Below are 18,498 nucleotides of genomic sequence, written 5' to 3'. Positions count from 1 at the left end.
AATATGTCAAGATAAGCAGAACAACATAAAAGTACAATACAATCTTAAGTACAGTTCTGGTATAAGTTGAGCTTAAGTAAATAATTAGAACATGTCAAAATTATAAAGCAATAAAATAAATTATATAAAAGACAATAAGTATTATCGTAAATACAACAGAACTATTATACAGATAGACTCATAAATTCAATATAGGGTAACTACCATAAAATTATAGTTAAAAGAAATATAAATGATTATAATTTGGCAGAATTTACAATGAAACTAAGTTATGAAAAATGGGAACTAGTTTATAACAATAATGACATTAATACTAGCTTTAATCATTTTCTAAATATTTTGTTATGACATTTTTATGAGTCGTTCCCAATAACAAGCAGACAAAAATACAAACAGAAACCATGGATTAGCACTGGTATAAGAATTTCTTGTAGAAACAAAAGAACAATATATCTTGAAGCAAAAAAAGTAATAACCCTATAATAGCCACCTATTGTAGAGCTATTGTAAAGTATTAAGCAGAGTGATAAATCTAGCTAAGAAGATGACATATGATAATCAAATTAAATATTCAAAAAATAAAGCTAGAACCACGTGGAGAATAATAAATAGTGAAGTGTTAAAGAAAGGAAATAGAGATATTATTCAAACCTTGGACATTGAAGGTCAAAAGAATACTAACTTGAATGATATTGTTGAAACATTTAATAGGTATTTTAGTGGTATAACAGATAATATACATAAATATATAAAAGGAAATGGTAAAAATATTAAATCTAAAACTACTAATCATATGACATACTTGACTGATGCATTTGAGAGTCCACTACCTAACATAAGAACTATAAAAACTACAAGCAGGGAAATAGAAAGGATTATATGGTCCCTAAAATCTAGTCAAATCTTTATTAGCAAACCGATAAGTTACTTATGTAACAGAGCTATGCATGAGGGTATTTTCCCAGACAGACTAAAATATGCTACAATTATGCAAATATACAAAAAAGGTGATAAAAACCTAGAATTAAATTACAGACCTATATCCATATTGACATCTATTAGTAAGATTTTTGAAAAGGTAATGCATAGTAGATTGTTAAAACATTTGAATGATAATAGTACATTAAATATACACCAATTTGGATTTAGAGAAAAGCAAGGGACTGAAAATGCAATTTATAGACTTATCTCTGGAATACTAGAGTCTTTAAATAAAAAAATGCAAGTCTCTGGGATCTTCTGTGACTTAGAAAAGGCTTTTGATTGTGTTAGCCATGATATATTATTGGATAAATTGAGGTATTATGGAATAAAAGACAAACAATACGACCTATATAAGTCATATCTATTGGATATAAAACAGAGAACTGCTATTTCCAATTGGACAAACAGCAGTAAAGTAAACTCACAATGGGTTAAAGTAACTAATGGTGTCCCGCAAGGGTCGATACTAGGACCACTGTTGTTTGTAATATATATAAATGACTTGCCCAAGATTTTAGAAACTAAGAGTATTCCCATTCTATTTGCTGATGATGCCAGTTTTTTAATCTTTCAAGACAATCCGATAAAACTTAAAAATTCAATAAATGAAGTATATAGAATACTGGAGGATTGGTTTAAAAAAAATTTAATGTCACTGAATTTAATGAAAACATACTATATAAACTTCGCTGTAAAAAATAATTTAGATAGAGAAATGGGAGGCATAGGAACGGTTTTATTAAACACAAATTACATTAAATTTCTTGGCCTGACTATCCAAAATGATATAACTTGGGATAGACATATAGATGAGATAATAAAGAAATTAAACACAGCTTGTTATATGATAAGAAATGTAAAACCAGTGGTGTCTGTAAAAACATTAAAAAGTGTTTATTATTCATACTTCCATTCTGTTATGGCATATGGAGTAATGTTTTGGGGTAACTCAACACAAGCTGAAAGAGTTTTTAAGATACAAAAGAGAGTTATAAGAATAATAGAAGGATGTGGTTTCAGAGAGTCATGCAGAGAACTGTTTACGAATATGAATATATTCCCTTTAAGAACACAGTATATATACTCTCTTCTGATGTCTGTACTAAAAAACAAAAAAATATTTGATACAAATAGGGATTGCTATGATATAAACACTAGACATAATATGGACATACATATGAGCCACGTAAATTTGACGAAATATGGTAATGGGGTAACTCACATGGCCATAAGGATTTACAATGCACTACCTAATAAAATTAAAGTAACTTCTAACGATATAAATAAGTTTAAAAACAATTTAAAGGAATTTCTTTATTTAAATTCTTTTTATACACTTGATGAATATTTTAAGAAATAATGATTTTTACAACTATATAAGTGTATAAGATGTTGAGTAATACAATAAATTAATAATCATCATGAATATGTGATAATCACACTTATAATTGAATGTTTTTATATGTTGGATTTGTTGTATACACATATGTTAAACCTATATGACTAAAATATTCTGTTACTTTGACGGAAGCTTTGATCTCAAAATTTTATTTTAAATGACAATTTTAGTGTATTGTACTAGAAAGTAGTTGTATGTGATATGACAAACTTTGTCATATACTATAGGTCTTTTTAACAATTGCTTGATAGCATTGACAAGACAAATTGACACAAATACTTTGTTACAAGCTTCTATTAAAAGTCGTTTCTGTTTTCTCAGTTTTGTAAGGATGGCCGTACACAATGTAGGGGCTTAGTGTCTTATGTATTATTAACATGATAAATTCAAGGAAATGATCTGGGTACGTGAATTATACACTGTTGAGAATTGCTTGTCATAGGTTTCGTGGTGTGTGATGGCTGTCTTTGTTGTGAATTTTAATGTTTTTAATCTAACTGTTTGGATGATATGGCTTGCCAGTGTGTGTGGAGTGGCAGGTTGTGGGTTTGACAGTGGTTTTCCAGCCACCTGTGTGTGTTGTCCTGACAGCTTGGGCTGTCTGTGTGAGGCCTGATTGTATGTTTTATTGGACTGGGGACGAGTGATGTGTGGTCACCATGAAATTGTAATTTTGTAATTTTATAAATGTAATGTTTTTATATGTTGGATTTATTATATATGTTTAAGCTATATGACCAAATTATTCTGTTACTTTGATGGAAACTTTTATCTTAAATTTTAATCAATTATAAATTTGAATGTATTATGCTAGAGAGAAATTGTATTATGATGTAAACATACATTGTCTTATTTTATAAGTCTTCTCGACAATTGCTTAAGAGTATTAGCAAGATAAATTGACACAATTCTGTATCTAAGGCTTTTGCCCACTATAGATGTAATGGAATGAGGAAGAAATAATAATAATAATAATTCATATAAAACCATTAGTTTAAAACATCATTCATTAACACTATAATACTTCTCCAAGTCATAAAAACAATGGGTAATCAAGTATCTTCTTAAAGAAATCTTAAATTGCTTGTGTATCCCAACAATCCCCTTTATTTCAAGAGGCAGATTATTAAATAACTTTATACCTGTAAACACCTTTAAAAAAACTAACATCAAAGAAAAAAAATTTGAATTTGTTAGATGCAATAATGGTAAAGCCAATGAATACTTGCAGTTCTGTGGTAATTCATAATATATTTTAGGAACTGTATTTCTGCTGATGATGGATTGTGAAAAGTTGGAATTATGAACAGATTATGTCTAACATATACAGTTAATAATGATTTACAAACTAAGCAGTCACAATGACACCAGCTTGTTTTGCATTTATCACAAATTCACTTTACATATAAAAATAATAATAAAAATTTAGTATCTTAGTGGCAATATTTTACAACAGTCTGAATACGTCTTTTTCTTCATCCAAGAAAAGTAGACCAAAAACATTGTCATAGAAGTCTGGATAATATTCACATGCTCTTTGGCAATCAGGACTCCAGTTAACTTCCAAGAGCTTGGGCTGCATGTCACGGCAGTTACTGCTGTCCACTGACCAGGACAGCATGATGTCAGCAGCATATAGGGCACGCGACTGTGGACTATGCGCTATTCCACGGGGAGGGTCCCTACTTGTTGCAGCAACCAGCAGCTCATGCAACATTTTAAATATCTTTGCTTCAATAACATCCCATTTGTGTTCTGGGTACTGACACTCAAACTCTTCTACAAACTCGTGGCACAATTTACGATACAGTACAGCAGTATCAGTATAGTTCATGACAGTGAAGTGTTTCTCATAGTCATCAAAGTCCCTGAGTTCAAATGGCTTGTTGGAAAAACGAAGGAAGAAATTCCTATAAGCATATGCTACCAATGGTTTCACGCTTTTGAGCAGAACAACATACCGAATATCAAATTTCACACCCCCACAATCTGGTCTACTGAAAAGCACTGGGTCCTCAATGTATTTCTGAGCAATTTTTGGGCCCGTAAATGGCAATCTCAAAATATAATTCAAATTGCTTGTAATATGGGTGTCTATACCTCGAGCCAGATTCCAAGGTTTGCAGATCCAGTGGTTATCTAAACATTTTTCTTGGCGATTCTGGTAATAACTAACAAATTTTACAAGTTCAGTCTTGAGATTAAATGTTGTTGGTAACCACAAAGGCTGTGTCTCTAGTGTTTTTGACTCAGAATTTCTGAAATAATTTAAATTCCTCCGGCTGGTGATGGAAAGGAGATCTTTAATGGTGATCACATTTTCAAATGGAAACTGATTCACATAAACAAAAGACTTTCTTTCTCCTAGTGCTCTGTAGTCTGTGAAATGATGTACATACCAAAGAACATCTGCATCTTCTTCTTCATAAGTAATTTCAAATCTAGGGTGCTTCAGGTAATCATTCACAAATCTATATTCTGAGTATACTTTAAGCTTTGTCTTCTGCCCTTGTTTAGCAGCATAAGCATCTAAATGTGGCAAGGACTCTGCTGAGTGTCCTTCCAAATAATATTCATCACTTGGCTCCTCTTGCCTAAAATCTTCCAACAGAAATGACTTTGGAAACCAAGGCAACAATAAAGCTTCTCTAAAATTAGGTTGTGTTAAAAGACCCTCCACATAATCCCTTGTAACCTCTTCTCCTTTGGTCAAATCCTGAACTGGGAAAAGGACTGAATATGGTATTTGATGTGGCATATGAATAAATGGTACAGCCCTGAAAGTTGGGTCATTGGAGTGTTGAATTGCTGAACCAAATTCATCCAGAATATACCACACTGGAATTCTCTCTTCAACATCTGACACTGATCCAATGGTGTATGTTTGGTTGAATTTCCACATTTCATTGAAAACTCTGTCCACTGCTTCATCCCCCGAGCTGTCATCTTTGATCCCCATAAGGTCTCTCATCCTTTCAAGAAGACCATCAATAACCCTGAGGTGACTCTTTGCTTCAAAAACACGGTATGTCCAAGCATGATCTATTAAGTAGATATGACTTGGGTCTTTTGAGTCAACACTTTCTTCAAAAGAAACCACAACCTTCCAAGACGGTTTATCAGTTTCACTTTTCAGAATCTGAAAAGTATTTCCTGCATCAAAGACTTGCTCGTTCAGCTTCCTATACAAAGTTTCCCAAAGGTGTGTAGGAACACCTGCAGATTCCAACTGAGTACTATGGTAGGCTACAAAATTTGCGAAGGTAGTTACACCATCTTTCTCGGATTCCATTATCAAGATTTTACGTTGGGTTGAAGAGCGTAAACTTTAGATTAATTCACTCACGCTCCAAACCTGTAAATTAACACCCTTCTAACACAATCATACGCCCACTACCTCCTCCAACACACGCACACATCTCTTACGCCGTGTTCGACTCACACAGTTTGTGGTTGTAGTAAAAATAAAACATTGCAAGACAATTATGTGGCATGCTTGAAATAGTTTTAATTTACATATTTCTAGAGGAAATTTATCGTTTTTAAAACAGAGAGACGGTTCGAGATAAAAGAAATCACCCCGTTACGGAAATACTTAAATCACAAACGTCACGACCTTTTTGCATTACCCTGCACGAAGTTTGCGGTCTACCAATTTTCCGTGTGAAATTGTTTGCTAGGTTAAACCAGTAGTAGGTGTTAATATGAATTCGCTACGTTCGTTACATTGGTATTCCTGTTTAAATATCTATATTATTTTGTGTTTGTAGCAGACGAGGCGGTAAGTATTTAATTACATAGGGATCGAAATTCTAGGTTATACAGGGAACATTATTGACAGATACGACATCCTGCGTCAATATGAAGTCTTAGATCCCAAAGAAATAACAGCTAATTTTCTGGAAATGTAATACGCGAACCAGTCAGTTGGTAGCTGGGTGGGTAATAAGGGTGGTATTTCAATTGTGGCTCCATCATCCAACACCATAGTAGCTATAAAAAGAGATTAAGTTGTATTTTCGTAGTAGATGACGTGAAATTTGAGCACGGGAAAGGGTTAATATTCGGCTATCGGTTTAGCGTTTTGAAGATGTTACTGGAATAGTGCACAATGTTCTGCCACTCTTGCATGAACGTCTTAAAGGAGTTTTGTTACCAAATTGCGCGTGGTATGAGAGTGTGGTGAGAAGGGGCGGAATATGAGCTGCATATGTACGAGGGATGGACGGCGAAACTTGCACTTTGTGATGGTCAAGGTTTAGAAACATCACTATATAGTTTATATGAGGTATGAAACGAATTTTAATGTTAGATATTGCAATTACAAGATTTGTTGGACGTAGAAATTTTTGGACGGAACAGTCTCTGTCATCAGTTGTTTTGTTATGACATCTGGTACACCAACCCGGATATTATGCACTGATGTTTTAGCTGAGGTATACAAATTTGTCTTTGTTCTCTAACATATTCACCTATACAGATAGTCATATTGTTATGTCATATACCAACAAATAATAGTTTGAGGAACAGGAAATGCCATGTAGTCCCAGCAGTGGCATATATATATATGCTGGATACAGGCTGACAGGATATTTGAATATGAATAAGGTGTGAAAAAACTGAGGATTTAAATAAATAATGAAGGTTAGATGCAGTAAACTCTCGTCCACTGCAGGAGATACATTTCTTGAATGAGGTCTATTCTGTGAATCTGCATTGCACTAAACTTAATGGGGTGACAGCTAAGCTGAATATTTATACTGTTATGTTTAAAAAGTAAAGGTATCCCTGTAACAGGCTGTGGAGGCCCATAGGGTTGTGAGATGTTAAGGTTCCCACATTTTCTAGACAGTCAGCTCATAGATGGTGACAAAGTTGTCAGCCCTATGTGCCGGCCGCCCTTTACCCCCAAGAATATTCCTGGTACTTATTTCTGTTAGAGGCTGAGTTGACCCCAGAGCCATAGTGCAGCCGGAAGGATTAGGTCAATTTAAAGAAATCCAATGACCTCATCGGGTCTTGAACCCATGACCTTCCGGCTTGTAGCATTGTGCCTCAACCAACTATGCTACCGTGTGCCCCACTGTTACGTGTGCTGAATGAAATGAGCCAAGTTGATTACACAGAAGCTAAACTGTCCTTAGCTTTTTAAACAGTACAGGTATTTTGTGTATGCTGCTCCAGTGTGTCTGGCAGACCATGTGTATCAGATTGTTTGCATTTATTTTCACATGTATGATTGAATTGTTGTTGGACAGATCCACATTAGAGGAGGCTTTTCTGAATACATAATTTGTTATAAAAGATGAGTTATCGTGTGGGTTACAGAGCAATGCTGGCACCGTGTCTCAGTTAATCTGTCTTTGGGCACAGGAATTACCATTGGCTCTGGACTGTGTTACTTGGTTATAGGCCAGGTGTTTAAATGTTCCACAGTAACTTGCCAGTCATCTGTTATGATTGCCGCAGAACATTTTCCCCCCTTTTTTTTTATTATTATTATTTTTTTTTAAAGGACAGTATTTCCCTTGTTGAGGTGCACTTCAAGTCATATTTCCTTTGGTTTTTCATAACACAAAAGACTTTTCTTCCTTAAAATTGTCTACTCACAATATGATATACTGTCAAAGATGTTTTAGACAAGGTTTGAGGCACCATGCTACAAGCCGGAAGGTTGCAGGTTCAAGTCCCAATGAGGTCATTGGATTTTTTCCAGTTGACCTAATCCTTCCAGCCACATTAGGCCCTGGGGTTTACTCAGCCTCTAACAAAAATGAGTACAGGAATTAATTATATAATTTTCCTGGGGAGTAAAGTGCGGCCAGCGCGTAAGGCTGACAACCTTACTGCCATCGTTGAGCCGATTGTCTAGATAGTTTGGGACCCTCAACGTCTTACAACCCTATGGGCCTTCATGGCCTGGTACAGGGATAGCTTTACTTTATGTATATATATCACACAATCCTAACACCCAGATAACACTCAGTAGAATGCTGTCTTTGACAATTTCTGTATGCTGTATAGCGTTCGTTCCTTTGTATCATAAGATAATTACTCCATATGTTTTACTGTGCATCTGTACATACCTCACATTACATTAGGGAACCAGCTAGCAGTAGTGATCTAATTGGTAAGTTTTGCATTCACTTGCTTTTATAGGGTTTGTGGGCCTATTGGTCAGCCATGAACTCTGCGATTTATATCTGTGGTTGTTGAAATCCTGATTTTAGCTGCAGGAATTTGGTAGGGTTTTTGTTTTAAGTGATAGTACACAATGCTTAGAAGAATTATGGCATTTTTATTGTAACATGTGTCATTGTTTCCACAACCTAGAGTGTGGGCTGTGAAACTGTATAATTAATAATTAATTAAAGTCTTAATTTTTCTGAAATTGGAATGAGTTAGAAGGTTCATCAGTGTCTTCACTTTGTTGGAAATTATGTCAAGGCCACAGTATACAGCATCTTGATTTAGTGTGGAGTTTTCAATGTGATAAATGTAACATTGTGATTGTTCTTGCAAGTCTGGAAAGACCTCGTATAATGTGGTCATGGGGAAGTCGTCATGTAGACCACATTGTATGGAGTCCCATGGTAGTTATATTTACAAATGAACTCCAAGTTTTCAATAAATGTTACTTTTTTTTAGACTGAATATGGAATTTAAAGTGGGAAGTGTGGCAAACCTTATCTCTGGAATCAACTCACCAGAAGCCTCAACCAAATCAAAACTATTCAGAAATGTAACTGAAGAGAAGAACGTGAACATAAAATTTCAGGCTATGCATGAATCTAAGAAAGAGAAACCCAAGAAAAGAATTATTGGAGATGATTCTTCAGTAGGACACAAGAAAAAGCAAAAAATTATGTAAGCATACTTGTATTTATACATTTATGTTGTTACAAATATGGTATCTGTACTCATCAACAAACGTTCATCCCTAAATAACAATGCTCAATGAGGTACTGTATTACTTTGTATATTTAGTATACGGTATATTTTTAAAAAACATCTGTATAATATATCATGTCCTTTTAGAAATTCTTGTCACACTACGTTTCAACCCTTAATAAGGGTCGTTGTCACATGGTTCAAACATTGTGTATTGATTACTTTCATATATTACATTTTAATACATCCACTCCCCCATACTCCATGTCATAGTGCTTAATTAGTTAAGCACAGGGACAACTTTACCTTTTTTTTTTAATAGTATATTGAATGACAGGTATGAGATGCCAGAATTCAAGATTATTTTGCATATATTCTCCACACATATTTATGTAACTGTATTCATTCTAATAATTTAGGTTTATGCTTGTAATTACATTTTTGACAAGAGTCATTGGTGCCCTCAGGGTTCCTCTCTCATATGGGCACTGTGAATTCCAGGAGCCACCAAACTCCTCCTTGTTACTTAACCAGATCTTGTTATCTGATTGTGGAACCCTACCCTTTATTCAGCTCCCTGTCCACTATGTCCTAAAGGTGACGCCCAGTGTGATGTGTATTTGCTATTATTTCTCCACACCAAACAGTCCTTGATGTTTTCCAGATATCTCTTTCCCAAGAAGTTCTTAGGTGTGGAGTCAGTGTAACTTCAGCAGCTACTCAGGATCTCTTATTTCATTGTATGTGAGAATTATTTTCTTACTTTTCAACTTTTATGGGATTGTCTGGCAACCAAGCCTCTCCATTTACTTCTCTCACCCTAAGCTCCTGCTCTTCCTCTCCCCACTTTCCTCCTTCCTTCTGTGTAATGTCTCTCCCATTCTGTTATCCCCATTTTTCCTTATGCTTTTCATTTTAGTTCCATGGTTAAAACCTTCTTTGGGATTCTATCTTTGTTCATTATTAAAACGTGGCCATGTACTCTTATTCTATTACCTATTAATTTATCTCACAGTGTATAAGTCTCCATAATTTATTTTTTTCTTATTCACTCCCTGTCTTTTTCCCTTATATACGAGGAGCATTCCATATATAATGCCTCCTATTTTTTTTTTAATGAAAAATACAACAGATACAGGAAGCATAATAATGCAGTTAAATAGAGCAAGATTTCAGCTACTTACAGTTATTTTTCCACATAATCACCACCATTCGTTATGCACTTTTGCCAGCGATGAACAAGAGCCTGTATGCCATGCCCATAAAAGTCTGCGCCAGCAGAGGCTAGCCACTTTCTTACAACTGCAATGACAGCATCATTCTCTGGAAAATGTTGCCCACATAGTCCATCTTTCATAGGCCCAAAGAGATGGAAGTCTGAAGGTGCTAAATCAAGGCTATAAGGTGGATGTGGTAGGACAGTCCAGCCAAACTTTGCAATGTGCACAGTGGTTGCCAAACTGGTATGGGGTCTAGCATTATCGTGTTGCAAGCAAAAGGTTTTCTGCTTCTCTGGCCTGACTTGGGAAATGCGGGCTTTCAGCTTAGTCACCATCATCTTGTAGCGTTCAGAATTGACAGTCTCACCAGGCTCCAGGAAAGCCAAGGAAATCACACCCTGCCTATCCCAAAAGACCGTGCACATTGCTTTCCCTGCCACTGGCTGTGTCTTGAACTTCTTTTTTCTTGGGGAATTCGGATGTCACTACTCCATGGCTGTCTTTTGGATTCTGGCTCGTAGTGGTGACACCACGTCTCATCTCCGGTGATGATGCTGTCCAGAAACTTGTCACCTTCAGCCTCAAACTGGTGCAACAGGTCCTGACAGACTTCCATTCGATGAGTTTTGTGGTCCTGTATAAGCATCCATGGGACCCACTTGGAACAAACTTTGCAATAATCGAGCTTCCCCAACATCGTTTCCAATGCATTACAGCCGATATTAAGCCATGCACACAGTTCCCTGGTCGTTATCTGCCGATCTGTACGGATGAGATGCTGTTCATTGTGAGGAGTGGCAGTTGAGCAGGGACGCCCAGTGCACTTCACTTTCGCCACTGTTGAAACGCACTACACACCACCTCACTGTGCTGACATCCACTGTATCGTCTCCATACACCTTTAGCAAGCATCGATGGATGTCAGTTAGTGCAATTTGTTTGGCAGTGAGAAATTCAGTAACACATCTCTTTCATATGCACTTCTATATCAGATGCCATTTTGGTAGACTGCACTGCTGTCACTATCTGTCGCACGACAACCAAACTAACAGTACATTGGCAGGAAGGTTCAACCTTTATTACAACACCACCAACATCCAGCTCAGACGTTACATATTAACACAAAAAAATAGGAGGCATTATATACAGAATGCCCTTCGTACTTAACAAAACTCATGTTAGCTGTTAGTTTACTGGTCTGCCCCATATGTCACTGTGGACATTATATTCTATTTATGTCTCTTGATGTAATTATAAAAGATTCACTTGGCATATAGCAAAGTTGGTAGTGTTACCAGCATATAAAATTGCAACAGTGTTTCCATCTTTCACATAGTCTTTAAGGCTCCTCTTAAGTTACTACATATTCTGTGATAGAAGAAGTAAAAACTTAAAAGAGGAAAAATTACCTCAATTTTTAGTTTTTGATAATATTATAATATTGAGACAATATTTTTTATAATTGGAAATTAATTTTCCAGAAATACAACTACCACTGATGGCATAGAGCCTGAAACAGTAAATTCAAGTGCTCTGTGTGCAATGAAACGTCTTAAGAAAAAAAAGAAAAAGGAAATTGAAGTAGAAAACGAAGACATCACTAAGGAACGTGAAGCACGATCCATTTTTGTTGGCAACGTGCCACACACCATTACTACAAAGAAGCTTAGGAAATTGTTTGAGAAATTTGGCCCAGTGGAATCTGTGAGGCTCCGTTGTCCTCCATTGGCTGATCCGAGGGTTCCCAAGAAGGTGGCAGTCATAAAAAGAGACTTTCATCCTGATAGAAATAGTATGCATGCTTTTGTTCGCTTTGTTGATGTAGAATCTGCTCGAAACGCTCTTGAGTTTAATGGGACAGTTTTTGAAGATCACCACATTAGAGTGGACATGGCAGCAGGAAAGGCAGATCATGACCAGAAGAAAGCAGTGTTTCTCGGAAATGTACCATTTGGTAAGTCCATATAATTGTTCTTTGAATGTGTTCATTAATTAATTTATGAATACAGTTTCTAGTAAAGCAGTCCATCACTGAGAGCAGGTTTCAAGTGTCTGCAGTATTCTTCCACAGGACTATGGGTGTCATAACATGAAAGACCACTTCCATGGAAACCTCAGAACTTGTAACTGCTGTTCCTTTTGGCAATGACAGTGTGATATTTAGCTGGCAGTTGCTTAGCTTGTGTACATGTGTCAGTGATATAGGCATGTGACTGCTGATCCCATTTTATTTTATATTGTTAAGTGCATGCAGTACATTGAAAGACCATGGAACATAATTGTGTGATGCAAAATTTGATGATGTGTGTTTTTATTGAAACTGTGAACTGAGAACATTTCCGTAGGAACACGTCTCCACTTATAGTATAGGAGTCAATGGAAAAATATTGTTCACATTATGGAATTTAGCTATAAAGACATGTTTTTAAGAACACATCTCTTTTGCAATGCTGGAATATGCTGAATATGACATATTATGTACAGCTGTCATCATATAGCTGTGAAGTTTGAAGAATACTAAATATATGCATATCTACTTCAGCTGCTGAAGAAGATGATTTGTGGAAAATGTTTGAATCCTGTGGCAAAATTTCTGGCATTCGATTGATACGAGACAAAAGGACTGGTATAGGAAAAGGATTTGCATACATCAATTTTGAGGTAATTTATTTTGTTACCTAAGCTGTTTGAATCTGAATTTTGAAGCAATTATTAAATCATACAGACATTTTATATCTGTATTTTCATTAATTAATATAAGGGGATAGTTTATATAAAGGTCTTGCAGGAATTATATATGATGGAGAAATTATCATCATCACTGGCATTGCTGCTACTGTTGAATAGTATGAGTCACAGAGATAGGAAGCATAAACTTTCCTGAAAACCCCTTATAAATTATAATAATAAACTGGAGTTTAACCAAGCAAGTTGGCTGGAGTGATAATGCTTCCCAGTTGTAGCCTTGAGGTGACAGTTTGACTCTCAGCCAGGACGCAGGCTATCCTCATTGAAGAATGCCGCCTTCTGGGATGTGGCACTATGTAGATCTTATGTGAACTGACGTTTCGGAGGAACGTATCGCCTCCACCTTCAGGGTAGAATAATCTGCAAGCGAGGAACCAGCGTGAGGAAGTGGCTGCAGAAAGTGTTTGCAGCCTCACACATTAACCCTTTGTCCACTCAATTTAAAACACTAATGCGTGGTTCAGTTAGCCCCATATTTTCTGTAGGTACTGAAGTTTTAGATGTGATTTTTTGGCTGTGTAGATGAGACAGGGACTTTCAAGTTTTGATACATACTGGTGACAGTAAAGGAGACTGACATTTCCCATTACAGTCATCATCACAGCAAACAGGGCCTCCACTAAGGTGCTGGTTTGGCCCGGGTTCGATCCTGGGTCTGGTCAATTGGGATTTGTGGTGGACAAAGTGACACTAGGGCAGGTTTTCTCTGAGTATTTCGTTTTCCCTGCCAATCTTCATTCCACCAATTGCTCCACAATCACCCTCACCTATCATCTGGGGCTGGTACAATAGGCCAGAAGTGGCCACAGTACAAGGGACTTAGTCCCACCCCACTAGCATAAAAAAAAGTGCCGGTTCTCCACTTTTATCACTCCTGTGTTGTTTTTATTTTCTAAATCATTTCCTTCTAAAGGGATTGAAACTACATTTAAACTAAAGTTGTTAACAGACTACAAAAACTGAAAGAGGAAACAAAGTAGATTCTAAAGGGTTCTGATGATGGTGTATCACACTCAGAATTATTGGGTTTTTGGACTTATCCATCATCTGGTATTCTAAATCCTAGAGAACACAACATTTCAGAAATTTTATCTGTTTCCATCCTCAGGTGACGGGTCTCAGGTATTTATATAGCTTAGTTATACTGACATTGGTTGTCCAGTGATTGAGGTTAGCTAAGGGATCCATCAGAGTAGGTGTCTCCCTCCTCACATAAGGATGGAAACAATCAGTTTCCCAAACATTGTTTTCTCTAGTTTTTGATTACCAGACAATGGACAAAGTTCAAGAACCCAGTAATCCTGAGAAAACACATTGACTAACACCATGTGAAGATTGAGGTTCTTAACAATGGGTAGTATGAAGATTATTCTGGGCTATGGCACCATTGTAGTTTGCTAGATAGGTTCTTCCGAAATGTCCGTATTCATGTGCTAAATTGTGTGTCATCATGTCCCAGACCATGATGTTTTGCATGTCAGCATCCACATCAGAGTTTCTGTGAATGTACTGTAAAATAATGTTGGCATACTCTTGTGCCATGAAGCTTTCTGTATAGAAAACCCCTGACACACCAACATCTCTTCTTGAAGCAGGCGTGGGGCACTTTGACCCATTTATAACATGCAATCAGCAGCACTGAGACATTTCCTGCTACATCTCACTACTGGTGTTCACTTGCTGGGCCACACATTTTTCCCATGTAATCTAACTTTTGCACTGACTATGTTTGAAGGCCATGCCATAGCTCAAGCAGTTAGTTGCTGGCTTCGCACCATGGCAGCGTTTGATCCCGGGTCTGATTAAGTGGGATTTGTGGTGGACAAAGTGGTGCTGGGGCAGGTTTTTTCCGAGTACTTCGGTTTCCCCACCCAATCTTCATTCCACCAATTGCTCCACAATCGCCCTCACCTATCATCTGCGGCTGATACAATAGGCCAGAAGTGGCCACAGTACAAGGGACTTAGTCCCACCCCACTAGCAATAAAAAAAATACTATGTTTGAACCAGACATAGCAGACATTAAATGAAATACAGTTTACAATTTATCAATATTTGAACTCATAGCTTCAACAAGCTACATATATGTAAGATTTGAGGTTTTCACAGCAGTGACTATGAAGAATGCCATTTTCTGGGATGTAGCGCTGTCTAGATCTTGTGTGAACTGACATTTTAGAGGAATGTATCTCCATTTTCAGGGCTTTCTACCCTGAAAATGGAGGCAGTAAGTTCCTCCGAAATGTCGGTTCACACAAGATCTATAAGGTGCCACATCCCAGAAAACGGCATTCTTCAAACTACATTTATTTTTCTGTGCATTTCAGTAATGACTGTAGGAGAAAATGACAATTACATACACATCATCTGATAGTATTGACATTGACATGCAGTAAGGTAACCCATCAGATGGGATTTGCAGTGAACTAGAGCGACCATATACATTTCTTTGCTCTCCGACTGTTGTACGGTAGATGTCACATGTTGTCACGTATGAAAGCTAAGACTACACTTTGTATTCTACTACTTGATGCGACATGAACTGTACGGATGTCATACGACTGATGTCGCTGTGTGTGTTCCTAGCCTTAGTGGTGTATTTTATATTGTTTCCAGCTGTTTAGGTCATAGAATTGTCCCCTCTTTGTCCTTGAGTGCATATTTTATTATGAGTCTTAAGTGTTTAATCTAAATGTTCCAGACTGCTGATGCCGTGGAACTCGCATTAAAACTAGATGGTGAAGAGTTAAACAAAAGAAAACTCCGTGTGCAGAGGTGTGTCAAGAAGCCAGTAAGAAAATCTGGTACCAGTCGGGAACATAAGCATGCAAAAGACAGAACAAAAGAACTGAAAACAAACAGTAATGAACAGACACTCATAAAACAAGAACATGAAGATATGAAAGATGTGATTAATGACCCTGATTCTGATACAGTGCCAAAGAGAATACACACAAAGCCTAGTCAAGAATTTCCTCACTTCCAAGGACAGAAAGTTGCAGACGATGAAAAGTTGAGAAAGGTAATGTTACATTGTATATTAATTGTCTTTACTCTCAGCAGAGCATTTAATACAAAGAATACAGTGTTGCAAAATACTCCGTCTTATGTACTATGTCTTTTAATGTTACACATCGACCAGTTACACTTTATTGAATAAACTGTCAGCTATATTTATATATGTCAGATTTCCAAAATAATTATGTAATTCATGCTATATTTTCTGTGATTCCTGTGTATATTTGCAGAAGAAGAAGAAACTGAAGAAAGCTGAATTGAAGAAGAAGGCAGTGGTCATGAAGCTGGGTCTTAAGTCTAAAGTTGTACACAAGAAAGTGAAGAAGCCTATTTTGAAAATAAAGTCATTAGCAAAGAAGATTAAATAACAAACCTTCAAGAAAATGGACACTGTGCAGTTTCTGATGTTTTATGTTTCTCTGTAAAGATCTGTAATCTGTTTTGCAGAAATTAACCTTTGCTTATTGGCAAAGGATGAGGCATTAGAGATTTAGGTTCCCTCTACACTGTCACATGTAGGGCAGTACGCGTGACGAGAATGATGGGTTCTAGTTCGGATGATTGGATTTATTAGCGCTTCAGTTACACACACTCTCTCTTAATCATGCTTTAAATACAGGCAACACAGCGCTGTCGCTGATTTGCACAATTTGCAGTTCACTGTTATACACACACTAAGATTCTGTCTTCACTAGTCGTCTCCTAGCAACGGATCTCAACACAGAACTGTCACTTCAAATCACTACCAATATAACACACAAAATCTTCCAATTACACTTTAGATCCTCACAGGCTGACCTCCTGTATTCTTCTGTAATCCTGGTTCCAATTTGCTCCATTCGCGTGCTTCGGCTGCTCCTGTTTCTCTCTCGTCACTCGTAACTGACCTGAACTGTCACACACACTCACTGTCACTTCTAGTTCAATCTCTTCTCATGATTCCGCCGCTACTATTTCTCTCTCGTAACTAACTGCTGACTGAACTATGATACTCATTTATATAGCCGAGGGACAGACAACACACCATCGCAAACACATGTCACATGATTGCTACCCACTACTATTGTGTGACGTCACCGCACGTGCAGGAAACGTCATGTAACATCCACATACTGTTTTGTGATGTCACAGCATTGATGTTGCATAGCAACAGTCCATCCGCGGACATAGAAAACACTGTTCCTATACTGTTGGCCGCATGTGTGTTGTGGGCATTGTCTAGCAGTGGGTCTACACAACACAATATATATCGTCACATGTATTAGTGACTAATGACTGGGCTCAGATTGGTAATTGGATTTATTAACCACTTACATGTCATAACTACAATTAGTTCTTACACTATTCTAATTTACACAATTTACAATCACTCCACACTAATCTTCATAGTCTATTTCCACTAGTCCTCACTCTCCATTTCCTGGCAACAGATTTATAACACAGAAACTGTAAAAGTCTCACTAAATTACACAATCCCAATATAAATGTATTACAGCACATGTAACGTCACACACTAAGTCTTTTAATTCTTCTTCTGGCTACACTGCTGTTCCCTTGGAACTTTGGAACTCAAGTGAAGTGAATTCCCATTCCCACATTCTCCTATATCCTCTCATCATGGACCACACACAGAGAACACAGCACGTGGTCACTATGCACTGTTGTGGGATGTCACTGCCTACATGGAAGCATTTACTGAGCCACTGCTTAGAAACGGGTTCCGTAACCCCGTTGTTCCACTGTTGCATGTGTGTATTGCAGGGTGCCTATCGAGCCGTTGCTCAGAAATGCATTGACATGTCAGACTATATAAATGTTTTATTATGCTCTGATATTACTTAGAAACCCAAAAGTTGATATCTGAAATAATGAAGATGTATCATTGTACCCTATGCTATCTCAGCCAAACTGCTTAATTCCATGAGATCCATTTTAGTATAGTCTTTTTTTATTCACTTAGTAGGGGGTGGAGTCCTGCTATGTCCACTTGGCACGGCGGCCACCGAGTGGCCTATTGTAGCCTGCCCCGGATGATTATGATGATGGAGAATTTGGAATGAAGATTGGCAGGGGAAACTTAAGTACTCGGAGAAGACCTGCCCCAGCGCCACTTTGTCCACCACAGATCCCACTTGACCAAACCTGGGCCGCCGCAGTGAGAAGCCAGCTACTAACCGCTTGAGCTATGGCATGGCCCCTAGTATAGTCTTAGTCTATTGGAGCTTGGACAGCTCAGTC

General features: G+C 37.2%; 2 protein-coding genes across 5 annotated transcripts; one reads left to right on the top strand and one right to left on the bottom strand.

Moving 5' to 3' along the window:
- Positions 1–3,467: 3,467 nt before the first annotated feature.
- LOC111865364 (tubulin--tyrosine ligase-like protein 12) lies at positions 3,468–5,697 on the bottom strand. The gene has a single exon (XM_023853317.2). The coding sequence runs from the start codon at positions 5,673–5,675 to the stop codon at positions 3,831–3,833; it is 1,845 nt and encodes a 614-aa protein (XP_023709085.1). The 5' UTR covers positions 5,676–5,697; the 3' UTR covers positions 3,468–3,830.
- A 378-nt stretch (positions 5,698–6,075) lies between these two features.
- Positions 6,076–16,803, top strand: LOC111865365 (RNA-binding protein 34). Of its 4 annotated transcripts, none has more exons than XM_023853320.2 (6): positions 6,076–6,164; positions 9,032–9,250; positions 11,976–12,448; positions 13,037–13,155; positions 15,944–16,264; positions 16,491–16,803. In XM_023853320.2, the coding sequence occupies exons 2-6, from the start codon at positions 9,039–9,041 to the stop codon at positions 16,626–16,628; spliced, it is 1,263 nt and encodes a 420-aa protein (XP_023709088.1). In that variant the 5' UTR covers positions 6,076–6,164; positions 9,032–9,038; the 3' UTR covers positions 16,629–16,803. The 4 variants fall into 4 exon arrangements, with proteins under 4 accessions (XP_023709088.1, XP_023709090.1, XP_023709086.1 ...); XM_023853322.2 differs by lacking the exon at positions 6,076–6,164 and adding an exon at positions 6,171–6,321; XM_023853318.2 differs by lacking the exon at positions 6,076–6,164 and adding an exon at positions 6,171–6,671.
- The last annotated feature ends 1,695 nt before the right edge of the window (positions 16,804–18,498 follow it).

The sequence above is a fragment of the Cryptotermes secundus genome, unplaced genomic scaffold, assembly GCF_002891405.2.
Source record: "Cryptotermes secundus unplaced genomic scaffold, Csec_1.0 scaffold114, whole genome shotgun sequence".
Taxonomy (NCBI): domain Eukaryota; kingdom Metazoa; phylum Arthropoda; class Insecta; order Blattodea; family Kalotermitidae; genus Cryptotermes; species Cryptotermes secundus.
This window is presented reverse-complemented; position numbering and strand designations above follow the sequence as displayed.